This window comes from Leuciscus leuciscus, assembly GCF_965113295.1.
Source record: "Leuciscus leuciscus genome assembly, chromosome: 7".
NCBI lineage: Eukaryota > Metazoa > Chordata > Actinopteri > Cypriniformes > Leuciscidae > Leuciscus > Leuciscus leuciscus.
In genome coordinates, this window is record NC_138731.1 from 16,908,618 (window position 1) to 16,921,308 (window position 12,691).

Genomic DNA, 12,691 nt, shown 5'->3' on the forward strand with positions numbered 1-12,691 from the left:
TGTCTGTCTGTCTGTCTATCTGTCTGTCTGTCTGTCTATCTATCAGTCTAATAGCCTAACTTGCAGAAGAAGAAAAAAAAACACTAAACTAAAGAAAACTAAGATAAAAAACTAAGAGGAAAAAAACTAAACTGCACAATAATGATACAGATTTTAGAACAAATTGTCCCGATCCTGGTTCTCCCATAACGGGGAGTGTTTAAAATATTCGCTGAGGGCGAGACTTCGCCTCTCCTCACGTCACAGCTCCGCCCTCTGCGTAAATATTCATGAGCTGAAGGCCCTACGTGCCCTTGCGTCATGACGTAGCGCGACAAATGCGGATCCCGATTGCTGCAGCCGCTTGTCAGTGTGACGAAGATTGGCACCCAGGTAAGCTGTCACTCAAACTCGTCTTTTTCCGTTCCCTATCAATCAAACAATCCGAGCAACACAAAAATGCCCGGGGCTGAGTGAAAGAGAGCATACGCTGTTAGGGGCTCATGGGAGTTGCATGGGACAGTCGAGACAATCTTGTCCTGTTAATCTCTGGAAGTAAAAAAAAAAAAAAATGTCGGCTTTTTAATGGACAGGAGGTTTCTTTCTAGCAAGGGCGAGCGCTGAGGGAAGGCCCGTGTTTAGCAGCTCTCAGTCAGGCCAGATGAGCGCGAGACAACCGTCTCCGGCCTAGATTCATATCATTATAGATGGATTTTAGACTAATAACAATTACAAGCGCACTTTAACGGGCACTAAACTGCGTTCACATCGAGGACAGCGCTCATGTGCAAGAAGCGCGAGGCATAGGATGAGATGGTGTTGACTCGCGGGCGGCACGCGCGCCCCGTGTGCGCTGCTATAGCGGCTCGCTCCCAGTGTTTGCTAGCGCGCTAATGCACGAGCTAACAGCTCTGTTCGTTTCTTACAGAGGAACAAGGCGTTTTCTACTTTAGCGACCGCTGCTACGTTTTCTAATATGAGCCCAAATAATGTGAACGCTTATGCTAGACTGACGAGTGTTTTCTTGTTATCCAAAGTTTGGTCATGAGTCAGTAACGTTAGCTAAACACAACGCCGCCGAAAGACTGTAACGTTCAGTTTAGTGCTTCACGTCTTCAAGTCTCCCTACACCAGTAACGCTTTAGCTTGACTTGTTTAGACATGTTTAATTATACACGAAATCCTGTATATGTATTCTGGTTAAGATTAATTTACATATCCTTGCCAATATATGAATTGAGCATAGTTTTGCACAATATTGTGCTTGGCAATGAATAGCATGTATGTATATTTGTAATAGGATTCATTGAAAACACGCCAACTGAATGTCTCGACTCTCGAGACGTGACATATTAAAGTATTCGTGTCCACCAGAACAGGTGTGGGTGTGAATGTGTTTGTTTTAGCATGGAAATAATATGTAATGCCAAGTCTGACTAAATAGATGCTACCAAATAATATGACCATTCTCATGCGAGGGACCCCCCATCCTAAAATCTAAAATGCAGCAGCTGTATATATTTTCATATATAAAGACCAAATTTATATTGTGAAAATGTAATTTAAATATATGGAAAATATTTTTTTCTATTACATAATTTTTTCTCACTATAGTACTGTACAGTTAGATGCACTATTTATTTACATTTATTTTATTTTAATCTTTTTTTATTTCTTTTTGATAAATTTGTATTATAGTATTATTTAAAGTAATGTGTTACAATATCACATTACACCCTAAAAAGTAACTAATTGCATTACATTACTTTTTACATTGCATACTTTTTCCCACCTGAGTTGAGATTATTTGTTTGTTTTTAATAACAAAAAACAAAAGTTCAATTTTTTTTCTAAACCGATCAGCTTTGCTGCCATTCTGCATTGCATAAGAATAGGACACAGGAGAAGAAAGTTTAAAATTTTTACTTCAGCAATAAGAAAATGGAAACAAAAAAGAAGTCATTTTTGAATTGGTTATTATACTTCAAAATCCATCATGTTTACACAGTGCACACAACACCTCTGCCTCTTAAGGCCCTGATATACTCACAACAAAGTTATTTTCTGTTCTTTGCTTTGGGGTAAAAAGTAGTTTGAAATATATATACAATATACTGTTATCGAACATCCTGATGTCGCCCACACTGCTGAGAGCAGAGTTTAGATGAATATGTAAATGTGTGCTGTGCGCTTGGCTTTCAATAACAAAATAAACACACACAAAAAAAGACAGCGGTGAGAAAACAGCAGTTAAGAAAGCATCTGATCATTGCTGTGGATATGTTTGCACGAGCTCTGAAATTCGGCACTCTGGTAAAGCCACGTCAAAAATATTTCCATGCCGAAGAAGGCGGAGCCTCAGAGCCACACCCACCTATTATGTAATCACCATGGACCAATGGTAATTCGAAGGTGTTCACCAGCAAGAGTGAACTATTCCAGAAAGTTTGCTTTTGCAAGCAGTTTCAAACTCCTGAAACGAACACAACGCAAACTTGGTTTTGGCCTGATTTTGTTCAAAATGACCTCACACAAGATTGTTCTTTCGTTGGAAGTGTATCGGGGCCTTACTCATGTTTTCTCTCAACATGGAGACAGGAGAGGTTGTCAGTTCTTTGAAAAAAAAACTTTTTAGTTTTTTTTTAAACCTTTAAGGTTTTAAACTGTACAGAAATGGCAAACCTCATCAAATTAATAGAAATGTAAATGTTTACTTTGACCTCCTGAGGTTGACGATCAACATTTAATTAGATCTTTATTTTTTATTAAAAAAGTAACAAAATCACATAAATCATGGGTTTAAACTGTACAAAAATTAAGCCTAATATAAAACTAATAGAAACTAACGAACAATTATAATACTTTATTTGACCTCCTGAAGCTGACAATCAACATTTAAAATATTTTTTTTATAAATATTTAATTGCTGTCTATGTGTCATTTTCAGTACAACTTAAACTGTTAAAGTGTCCATCATGAAGCATTATAAAGTCACTGAGCTAAAAAATGCTAAAATACAACTGTCAAGCAAATAGTTAATCCTAGTAAATGAAATGAAATGAAATGATTATTTTGTGTTTTCCCCTGGATTAGATGGAGGTAATGGAGCAGTCGGAGAGTGACCTTGAAAAGGGCTTTGCCAATGGAAGCACCGGAAGCTCCAGCAGTCCTGTGTCCTCTGAACCACAAACACAAATGGATGTCGACAAAGCCTGTATATATAGGTGACATAATTGTCCACATTTACACACAAACTCTCAAGTCAAATCTTGTATATTCTATAAATGTACACTACCCTTCAAAAATATATTTAATCAATTATCTTAATTATCTGTTAATCAAATGTATCACCCTTTCCACAAAAATCTTAAGCAGCACAACTGTTTTCAACATGGATAATAATTGAGAACAGCATATTAGAACGATTTCTGAAAGATCATGTGACACTGAAGACTGGAGTAATGATCCTGAAAATTCAGTTTTGCATCACAGGAATAAATGACTTGGGTATAAATTAGCTATTTTAAATTGTAATAATATTCCACAATATTACAGTTCTTAACTAGGGGTGGCACGGTACATGAAAAAACATCCGAACCGTTCGGTTCGCTTGTCTCGGTTCGGAGCGTGTGTGCGTCCCACGGTTCGCACGGTTCGATGCATGCGCAATGTAGCCTTGTGCCCGTGCTAATACAATGCTAAATCATAAATCAGATGTATGTAGAATAACATTATGATGTCCCGCAATCGATTTAAATAGTACACTGGGTTTACTTAGACATTTAATGAGATCTACTCCACTATATGTTGTTTTTTCACGTGAATAAGTACATAGATCGACTGTTTAAAGTATGTACAGTATGGTCCAGTGGCAGAACTTTTGCCAAGTGTGTCAGAGGTTCTGAGTTCTATTCCGCACTCGTATATTTTTTTTTTTCTTTTTCATCAAAACCGATTATGTTTATCAGTGGTTGTAAATCAAGCAGGGACAGATTTGTGTGAATTTTGTTTTGTGTTATCACCGAAACGAATAGAGAGTCTCCTCAACGGATTGAAGCGCGCGTCCGAGTGAAGACTGTGCGGCGTGTGCGTGAGCCACAAGAGAACACTGTATCAGCGCCACTGATCGCAGCGGCAACGAGCACTTTGATCACTTGATTAAAAAAAAACTAATTTCAGCGCTAGATTGCTTTTTATTTAACAAACGAACGAAACGAATAATTTGCTAGTTAACTGTGATGTTTTAGATGTTTTATTTATTTGTATTGGTACATCCGTGCCGCGAGATATCGACCCTGGCAAAAAGTGGTGGGTACATGTCCCACCCGCAAATTACGCCTATGATGACGAGACACGAGGAGAAAATGACAAAGAACTGTCCGACACAGCCCACGTAGCTCTCACTACAGATGGATGGACCTCCAGGGCCACTGAAAGTTTCCTCACAGTGACCGCTCACTATATTACTTCGAAATGGGAAATGAGAAGCTGCGTTTTGCAAACATGCCCCATTTATGAAATAAATAAATAAATAATTAGATAATTAAGCTATATATCAAATGTTGAAGTACATTTTTGGAGTGTTAAAGATTAAAAGAGAAAATAACAACAAGAACCGTACAGAACCGAAAACCGTGACCCTAAAACCGTGATACGAACCGAACCGTGGGTTTTGTGAACCGTGCCACCCCTAGTTCTTACTATATTACAGTTTTTATTTGATTTGAGATCAAATTAAATGCAGCCTTGGTGAGCATAAGAGACTTCTTTCAAACACATGAAAAATCTTGCCGACTTTTGTAAAACTTTTGACCGGTAGTGTATTTTACGCTCAAATGTGTACTGGATCTGTGAGTTCCACCTTGAACGGTGTCGTCTCTTACACATCATTCTTCTCAACCACAGACATCCTCTTTTCCCTCTCTTGGCTCTGCTGTTTGAGAAGTGTGAGCAGTCGACTCAGAGCTCTGACTGTGTGACATCTGCAAGTTTTGATGTTGACATTGAGAACTTTGTCCGCAGTCAAGAGAAAGAGGGCAAAGCTTTCTTTAGTGAAGACCCTGACCTCGACAACTTGGTAAGAGACAGATGGTGTCAAAATAGCTAATATTATCATGACTTCAAACTGACACGTGTTTCTTTGCTATCAGATGGTCAAAGCCATCCAGGTGCTGAGGATTCATCTGTTAGAGCTAGAGAAAGTTAGTGACCTGTGCAAGGACTTCTGCAGCCGTTACATTTCCTGCCTCAAGACCAAAATGAACAGCGAGACACTACTGAGTGGAGAACCAGGCAGCCCGTACTCTCCAGTCCACGACCAGGTAAAGGCCTGTGCACTCTTATTGTAGACTCACATTTTTATTGTTGCTGTTGTTTTATTTATTTATTTATTTTGCAGCTGGTCAACTCTTTCTCTAGTGCCCTCAGCCCCCAAGGCCTTGTGGTGCCCTCTCCAGGTCTTCAACAAGGCAATGTTACAGTGACAGCAGTCAATCCATCACAAGTCGTCCCAGGTACACAGTTCATTTGTTACAAACTTCAGCAGGAAAGCTGCTTTTTCACTGTCTCAGACAAGAGACATTCCAGAAGTTATTCGTTTTCCAATAAGGAACAGTACGGGAGCCTGGTAATACCAAACTCTGCTACTTCGCTTTGCTTCGTAGACAGAGTCTGGCATGGCATAATTGAAAAGCGTTTTCTTTCTCGCGGGGGGGCGCTTGTCTGAAGTTTAAAACCATTGGTTATCCGTAAGCCAATCACATAACGTTTGGTTATGGCGTGTGTTATGCGCATGCTCAGCCGCATCTAACTTCCACTGTTAACACATGCATGATGCGAAAACAAAACCATCGAGTGAAATACCGGAGTGAACATGGCTGTGAACGACTTTTGCAGATTATGTGAAGTAAATCTACGCATCCACGGTACAATCAGCGTCTACGTCACGGCTCTCAGCCCGCCCTCTGTTCGTTGATTGGCCGGCTGTTTTCAGGCCGGAGGAAAACGGAAAGCTATGACGCTGTCTCAGACGGAGTACAGAAGCGAAATGAAATCGAGCGGAAGTACGAAGTCTGACGTAGTCAGGCTAACAGTGCGGGAGCTGCGTGGTCAGATGGTACATTTGCAGATCCAAATTGACCTTTTGTTGCGTTGCAATATTTGAAGTTTTGAGGATAGATTGTAAGCATCCGCCTGACCCGATGTGACACATTCTAATCAAAACAATGAGCCGAGGTGAAAATTATCAATATTTACACACTAAAATGTTGTTCTTTAAACACTATTTTTGTAAAACATTGTGACTATGTTTGTAATAATTATTTTATTATTGTTAGTTTTTGTTGTTGTTGCAATCACTTAGGTCACCTTTTCAAAACTTTTCACACATTGAGCACAGCAGCAGACATTAGCCATGTTTCCATCTGAAGTTACGAATTTAACTTACGCGCAAAATGGGAATATCGCATAAAACATTTGTGAATAAAGCGCTGTTTCCATCCAGTGAGTCGAAGAGATAAAATCATCACTTCTTGATAAACTGCTGCTAAATATCACTATGAAAAGTAGGAGAAGCCACTGTATATAATACTGACAACAGACTTTACTCAGGCATTTCAGAATGACCAAAACAGCATTTCAGATCCAATAGGATCAGTCCACTGGTTTGTCCAGTTATGCCGTCCCACGATTTTCACATGATTTTTTTGATGCGCATATAGAAATTTATTGGTTAAATGTGGTACCATTATTGTTTATGCACATTTTGAGAATTTATGACCTTCTTGGCGATATCCCAAAATGCGCATAAAAATAGGTGGATGGAAACAGATTATGTGGGCTAAACTGTGGAGCATTTATCATTGCTTTGGCACAATCCGCCAAACTCAATGTACCTACGGGCCAATTTGCAAATGTTTACATGCTTTTTTCAAAACTGTTAAACTTAAATTCAAAACCCTAACGTAATACAAACATGAATAAGACAGATATTTGCTACATTTCTACAGTAATAACACATTGAAATATATTCCAAATCTAAAAAATGAAATGCTATCAAAACAATTATATGTAGCTGAACACCTACACAGGTGTTAGTCTTTCAGTTTCATTACCATCTATACAAAATATATAATTTTGAAAAGGAATAATTTTGTACTGTAATGCAAACATGGATCATGTAACATGTACAGCTGTCAGTTCTAAACAGTAGAGAGCTGTCATTTTAGATTTTATAATGCTGTCTGCAAGTGTTTTTTAGTCATTGTTCAAGTGACAAAGTGTATTTGTTGGGTGAAAACCTTTGTTAGTGCTTGATTTGAGACATAAGTGAAGTGTTTTGGAAGTTTTAGTGCATTTTGGATGTGAAATTGACTGCTGTGCAGTGCATTAAAAATGCAACAAACATCCGTGAATAGAATATCAGAGAAAGTGTAAAGGTGGCTTTTTAAAGTTGAAAAATGTGATTGTTTTATAAAGTAATCTTGTGGCATTTTCATATATTTCGATGTTTTAGTAAAAACATGCCTATTTTTTATGTTTTGTTTTATTTAAACAATTACACATTTATTATTGGTGCATAAATAAAATTATAAATAAAATATGCCTTTTGTTATTTAGAACTAGATTTTGCTTTATTTGACAGTGTCCTCATTACATGTAGTTACTGTAGTAATAACTATAAATTATGCATAATTACCCTAACCCTATAGTAAGTACATGTTGTTAATTATTATTACTCAGTCAATGTATAATTACACTGTAACACGGACACCTTAAAATAAAGTGTAACCGATTTTGCTTCTTACATGTGAACATTTTGAATCTGATTGGCATACGTGGTGATTTGTTTGAAGTAATGGTTCCTCTGATTGAAAAAAAACCTCTCCTTTTTGTGCAGGTAATACAATATATCAGCCAGTGAATATGGTCACACCACAGGGACAAGTGGTGACACAAGCCATCTCACCTGGAACAATACATATCCAGAACTCACAGGTTTGCTTTACACTCCAGCTGATCTTATTTAAACATCGATCACAGACAGATTCACTGATCATTTACTGCTTGTACTTACTGTAGTTCCAACTTCAGTTCAATCAGGACTTGAGTTTCTTCGGAGGAGACGACAGCTCGCCTAAAAACAAGCGTGGCGTTCTCCCCAAACAAGCTACCAATGTCATGCGCTCCTGGCTCTTCCAGCACATTGCGGTTAGTAGGCAAACAAATGTTTAAAGGCAACCCGTTTTGCTTTACCTTCTATAAATTCTTAAACACTCCACTGTTCAACTTCTTTATCTAGCACCCCTATCCCACTGAAGAAGAGAAAAAGCAAATTGCAACTCAAACAAACCTGACTTTACTCCAGGTCAACAATTGGTAAGTTAATTTAGCAATCACACAAAGTAGACAGAGACCAAGCCGGTTGATTTATCTACAGTATCAACAACAGTTGCAGGATAAGAAGTTATCCATATAATCATTCAAATAAGTTGTGTATTATACCAGTATTGTTTAAAGGTGCTCTAATGTCACACGTTTTTTAGGCTGAAACATTTTTTGTCACATCCAGCAAACATCTCCTCACTATCCGCTAGCTGCCTGTCCCCTGAACACACTGTAAAAAAACGCGGTCTCTGTAGACACCCCAGGCTCCACAAACGGCAACAAAAACAAACTGGCCTAGCCTGGACCACAAAACATAACAGTGTTCCAGCCAATAACCGACAAGAATGATTTGGGGGTGGGGGTTAGTGCGCGTACATGTGAAGGGGGGTGTGGGGAGTGGAGGAGAGAGAAGGATGAAGAGGGAAGTTAGATGGAGGAGAGATGTCCTAGACAACGACTAACGTTATAATTCTATTCTCTTGAATTTTGATATGGCCGACACACGACCAAAGAGACGATGTTCCGATGAACAAATGGCAAAGAAGAGGGAAAAGGAGAAGGAACGCGCAAAGTCCCGAATTTACATCGGAAAAGCCTGTTTCAGGAAGAAGGGAGGGGGAGGGGACAGGATGAGGAGGAGGGAGGATTGAGCTAGCCTACGTTTTGTTTGACAATACTTCGAACGTCAACAAGAAGTGACGTCACCCAACATCGCTTAGAGCACCTTTAATAAAATCATAGAATTATGAGCCTTTTTAATACATTTTATATCCAATCTTTTTTTTCTTTTCTTTTTGAGAAATCAGTTTTGTTCCCATGACTCTCGGCCCCACCCTGCTTGCCACAAACTTTTTTTATCCAGTCATTATTGCTGCATTATTATAGACGTATATGAATTTGAAGTCCTTTTAAAAGATATACTTTGTTGAAAATACTTTGTTTTCCACGTTATTGTTCACTTTAATCTGTTTTATTTTACCTACATAACATCAGTTCTCTTACGAGAGGTCTCTCGTACTGCGTAAGATATCTTACGCTAGGGGAAAATCCTTTTCCGCGAGATATTGAAGCCAAAAATTATCCTTAATTTTGTAATAATGCAAAACGCGTTGCAGCAGCAATGCAGACATAGGCGAGACAGCTCGCGCGCCTATTGGCTGCTCTGCGGCAACTGCAGCAGCCTATCGAGCGAGGCCTGGCGTGACGCCAGACCCAATCAGGGCACTTCGCGCCCGCTGCGTCACGTCCCGCCGAAATGGGCGTGGTCTAGGCCTATAAATATCGCTCGCAGGCAGCTATTATCTGATTTTTCATCCTTCAAGCGAAGCACACGCATCGCTGGAGCTGGATTAGAAGCCGCGCCGTCGAGAGAGAGCACCTTCAGCGGGACGAGTCACTGAAGTCGCTGGCCGCGCCGCCTTCCTGCCTTCCTGCTGCGCTTTCCGGCGCTTATATCCTTCTCTTTTATTTGCACTGTATTTCTGTGTGTGTGTGTCGCCGCCGCGACACACATTTCTAAAAGAGCTAGCGTCTTTTTAAAGATGCCTTCCTGCGGCTCGTGCAGAGCCACACCGCCACGTGATCTGCGTTTCCTGCCTGGGTGAGGAACATGCAGCTCTCGCGCTCGCTGACGGCGGATGCCCTCACTGCGAGCTGATGGCAATGGCGACTCTGAGGACTCGCCTAGCCGTCTTCACCGAGACTGCTCCCCCGCCCGCCGCGGCGTCGCGCCGTAAAAAGCGCCGTGCCCAGCGGGCCCCGGAACCCTCCCTCAGCCGCCAAAGCTCGCCGGTTCGCCCGCTTGCTTCCCCGGCTTCTTCTGTTTCGCTTCCTGACGGACAGCGGCCGCCGTCTGCCGCCGCTTCCGTTGATATCGCGGATGAGGAAGCCCTGCTGGGAGAGGATGATTCCTGCTCTATCCTGGCGTCAGGCAGTGAGGATTGGGCGGGCTCTGAGGACCCCGCACCCCCTGCCCGCACTTCGTCAGGCAAGAGAGCTTCTATTGAGATGGAACTCATGCGAGTACTCGCACAGGCCGCGGCGAGCCTCGGCCTCGAGTGGTCTTCGCCTGAGCAGCCCGCTCACAACCTGTTGGATGGATTTTTCCTGCCTGGGGAGCGCGCTTCGCCTGTGTCCAGACCGGCGCCTTTTCTTCCTGAGTTACACGAAGAATTCGCCAAGTCCTGGAGCGCCCCCTATTCTGCTAGAGTGCGTCCTGCTGTTTCTTTGGCATTCTCCGCCGTTGACGATGCCAAGAACAGAGGATACCTCTCGCTGCCGCCGGTTGAAGAGGCGATAGCGGCCCACTTATGCCCGCCCTCCGCTGGACGGCGCGCTAAGCCGGCCCTGCCCTCTAAAGCTTGCCGCACGACGTCGAGCTTGCTCCACCGCGCTTTCTCCGCCGCCGGGCAAGCTGCGTCAGCGTTGCACACCATGGCAACGCTCCAGATCTTCCAGGCCGATCTCCTCCGTAAGCTGGATGAGGAAGGACCTGACGCGATCTGTGTGCCGGACTTAAGGAGTGCCACGGACCTCGCTCTTCGTGCTACTAAGTCCGCAGCGCAAGCCATTGGACGGACTATGGCTTCTCTCACCGTGTCTGAGAGACATCTCTGGCTGACGCTCTCGGAAATGGCCGAGTCTGAACGCACCGCGTTCCTCGACGCCCCGCTTTCCGCCACAGGCCTCTTTGGATCCTCCGTCAAAGATTTCGCGGAGAGATTCGCAGAGGTACAGAAAGCGTCTCAGGCCATGAAGCACTTCCTCCCGAAGCGCTCCAGCTCTGCAGCAGGCCGTGCGAAACCGTCTGCTCAGAGCTCACAGCCACAGCCACCGTCCACTGCCTCCACTTCACAGCGCCGCCAGGCCAGAAGCGCGAGACCGCGCTCCCGCTCATCCGGTCGCCGCCCCGCAGGACGCGGCTCGCGACCTAGGATCACGGTGAAGCCCGAGGCCCCGAAGTCGTCCTAGCACAGCTAGGAAAACGACGGTGTTCCAGTCCCGCTGCGGCCGGACTCACACCAAAGCTATTCGCTCGTCCAGTTCCAGAAAATGTGACTGTTCCAGTGTTTTCTGCAGCCAACAAGTCGGTTCTGTCACCCGCTTGCCTGCACACAAATGCCGTTTTCACGGCTACCCAGATAAATCCCCAAAAGAGTGTATTTTCTGGTGTCCCGGCCACGGCCGATGGTGTTTCGTATGTAGTAAGAATGCCCACTGCCCAGTGCCCATCCCTACACATAAGCACAGCCTGTCACACAGGGCTCGCGCACATAAAACCGACTCAGATCGGTTGCGCTTCAAACATGGTGAACGTGCCCACTACCCAGTGCCCACTAACACCACGTTATGCATGTCTCACGGTTTCTGTAAAAACGAAACCAACGTGCACTCGCTTCACGCAAGCGAACGATGCTTTCAGTGTGATAAATGTGCCCGCTGTCCCGCGCCCACATCCACACATAGACATGACAGTTCCCACGGGAACCGCCCAGCCCTCCCCCTCGCGGTTAACCACCGTAGAGGAGTCGAGCGCGGGCAATCTGCCCGCTGTCATCAGCGCGCCCCATGCCTCAAATGTCACGAGCGACACGCTTGTGTTACAGCACACCGAAGCTTCTCCATCGCTGAGCGAGCGGAGCGCGCTTCGTATTCGACCCCTAGCTATCCATGCAGACGCATGGGCAAAGCTACCCGGGGTTTCGAAGTGGGTGCTGAACATTATAGAAAGAGGCTATTCGCTGCAGTTTCGCCGACGCCCTCGCCGCTATGTGGCGCGCGTCGAGACCACGGTAAAAACAGAAGTAGCACATCTACTTCGAGCCGAAGTGACGAAACTATTGAGCAAAGGGGCCATAGAACCTCTCTCTCAAGATCAGAGCGAGGGAGGGCTATACAGCAGATACTTCCTGGTACCGAAAAAAGACGGGGGTCTCAGACCCATACTAGATCTAAGGCAGCTGAACAAAGTGCTTGTGAAGCGACAGTTCAGGATGCTCACGACCAGGCAAATCCTTGTGCAGATTCGCCAAGGAGATTGGTTTGTGTCAATAGATCTGAAAGACGCGTATTTTCAAATACAGATAGCGTCACGTCACAGGCGATATTTGAGATTCGCCTTCGAGGGCCAGGCATATCAGTACACAGTCCTGCCGTTCGGTTTGTCCCTAGCACCCCGTACATTTACGAAGTGCATGGACGCGGCGCTCGCACCCCTCAGAATGAGAGGCATGCGAGTGCTGAACTATTTGGACGATTGGCTGATTCTAGCGCAATCTCGCGCAGTGCTCATAGAACACACGACCATTTTACTCGATCACCTCGAGGA

The 12,691-nt window shown here is 43.6% G+C and overlaps 1 protein-coding gene across 3 annotated transcripts in view; it reads left to right on the top strand.

Moving 5' to 3' along the window:
- The window catches only part of pknox1.1 (pbx/knotted 1 homeobox 1.1), a 20,423-nt gene continuing 7,732 nt past the window's right edge, over positions 1-12,691 (top strand). Inside the window, exons 1-8 of one of the 3 annotated variants that reach the window (XM_082175842.1) lie at positions 1-372; positions 3,073-3,203; positions 4,885-5,056; positions 5,130-5,300; positions 5,378-5,492; positions 7,877-7,974; positions 8,059-8,187; positions 8,279-8,355. In XM_082175842.1, the coding sequence (XP_082031968.1) occupies positions 3,073-3,203; positions 4,885-5,056; positions 5,130-5,300; positions 5,378-5,492; positions 7,877-7,974; positions 8,059-8,187; positions 8,279-8,355 (893 nt within the window). In that variant the 5' untranslated portion in view covers positions 1-372. Of the gene's footprint in view, positions 373-398; positions 535-2,629; positions 3,204-4,884; positions 5,057-5,129; positions 5,301-5,377; positions 5,493-7,876; positions 7,975-8,058; positions 8,188-8,278; positions 8,356-12,691 lie in introns of those variants that run through there. The other 2 variants (XM_082175843.1, XM_082175844.1) reach the window with 2 other exon arrangements.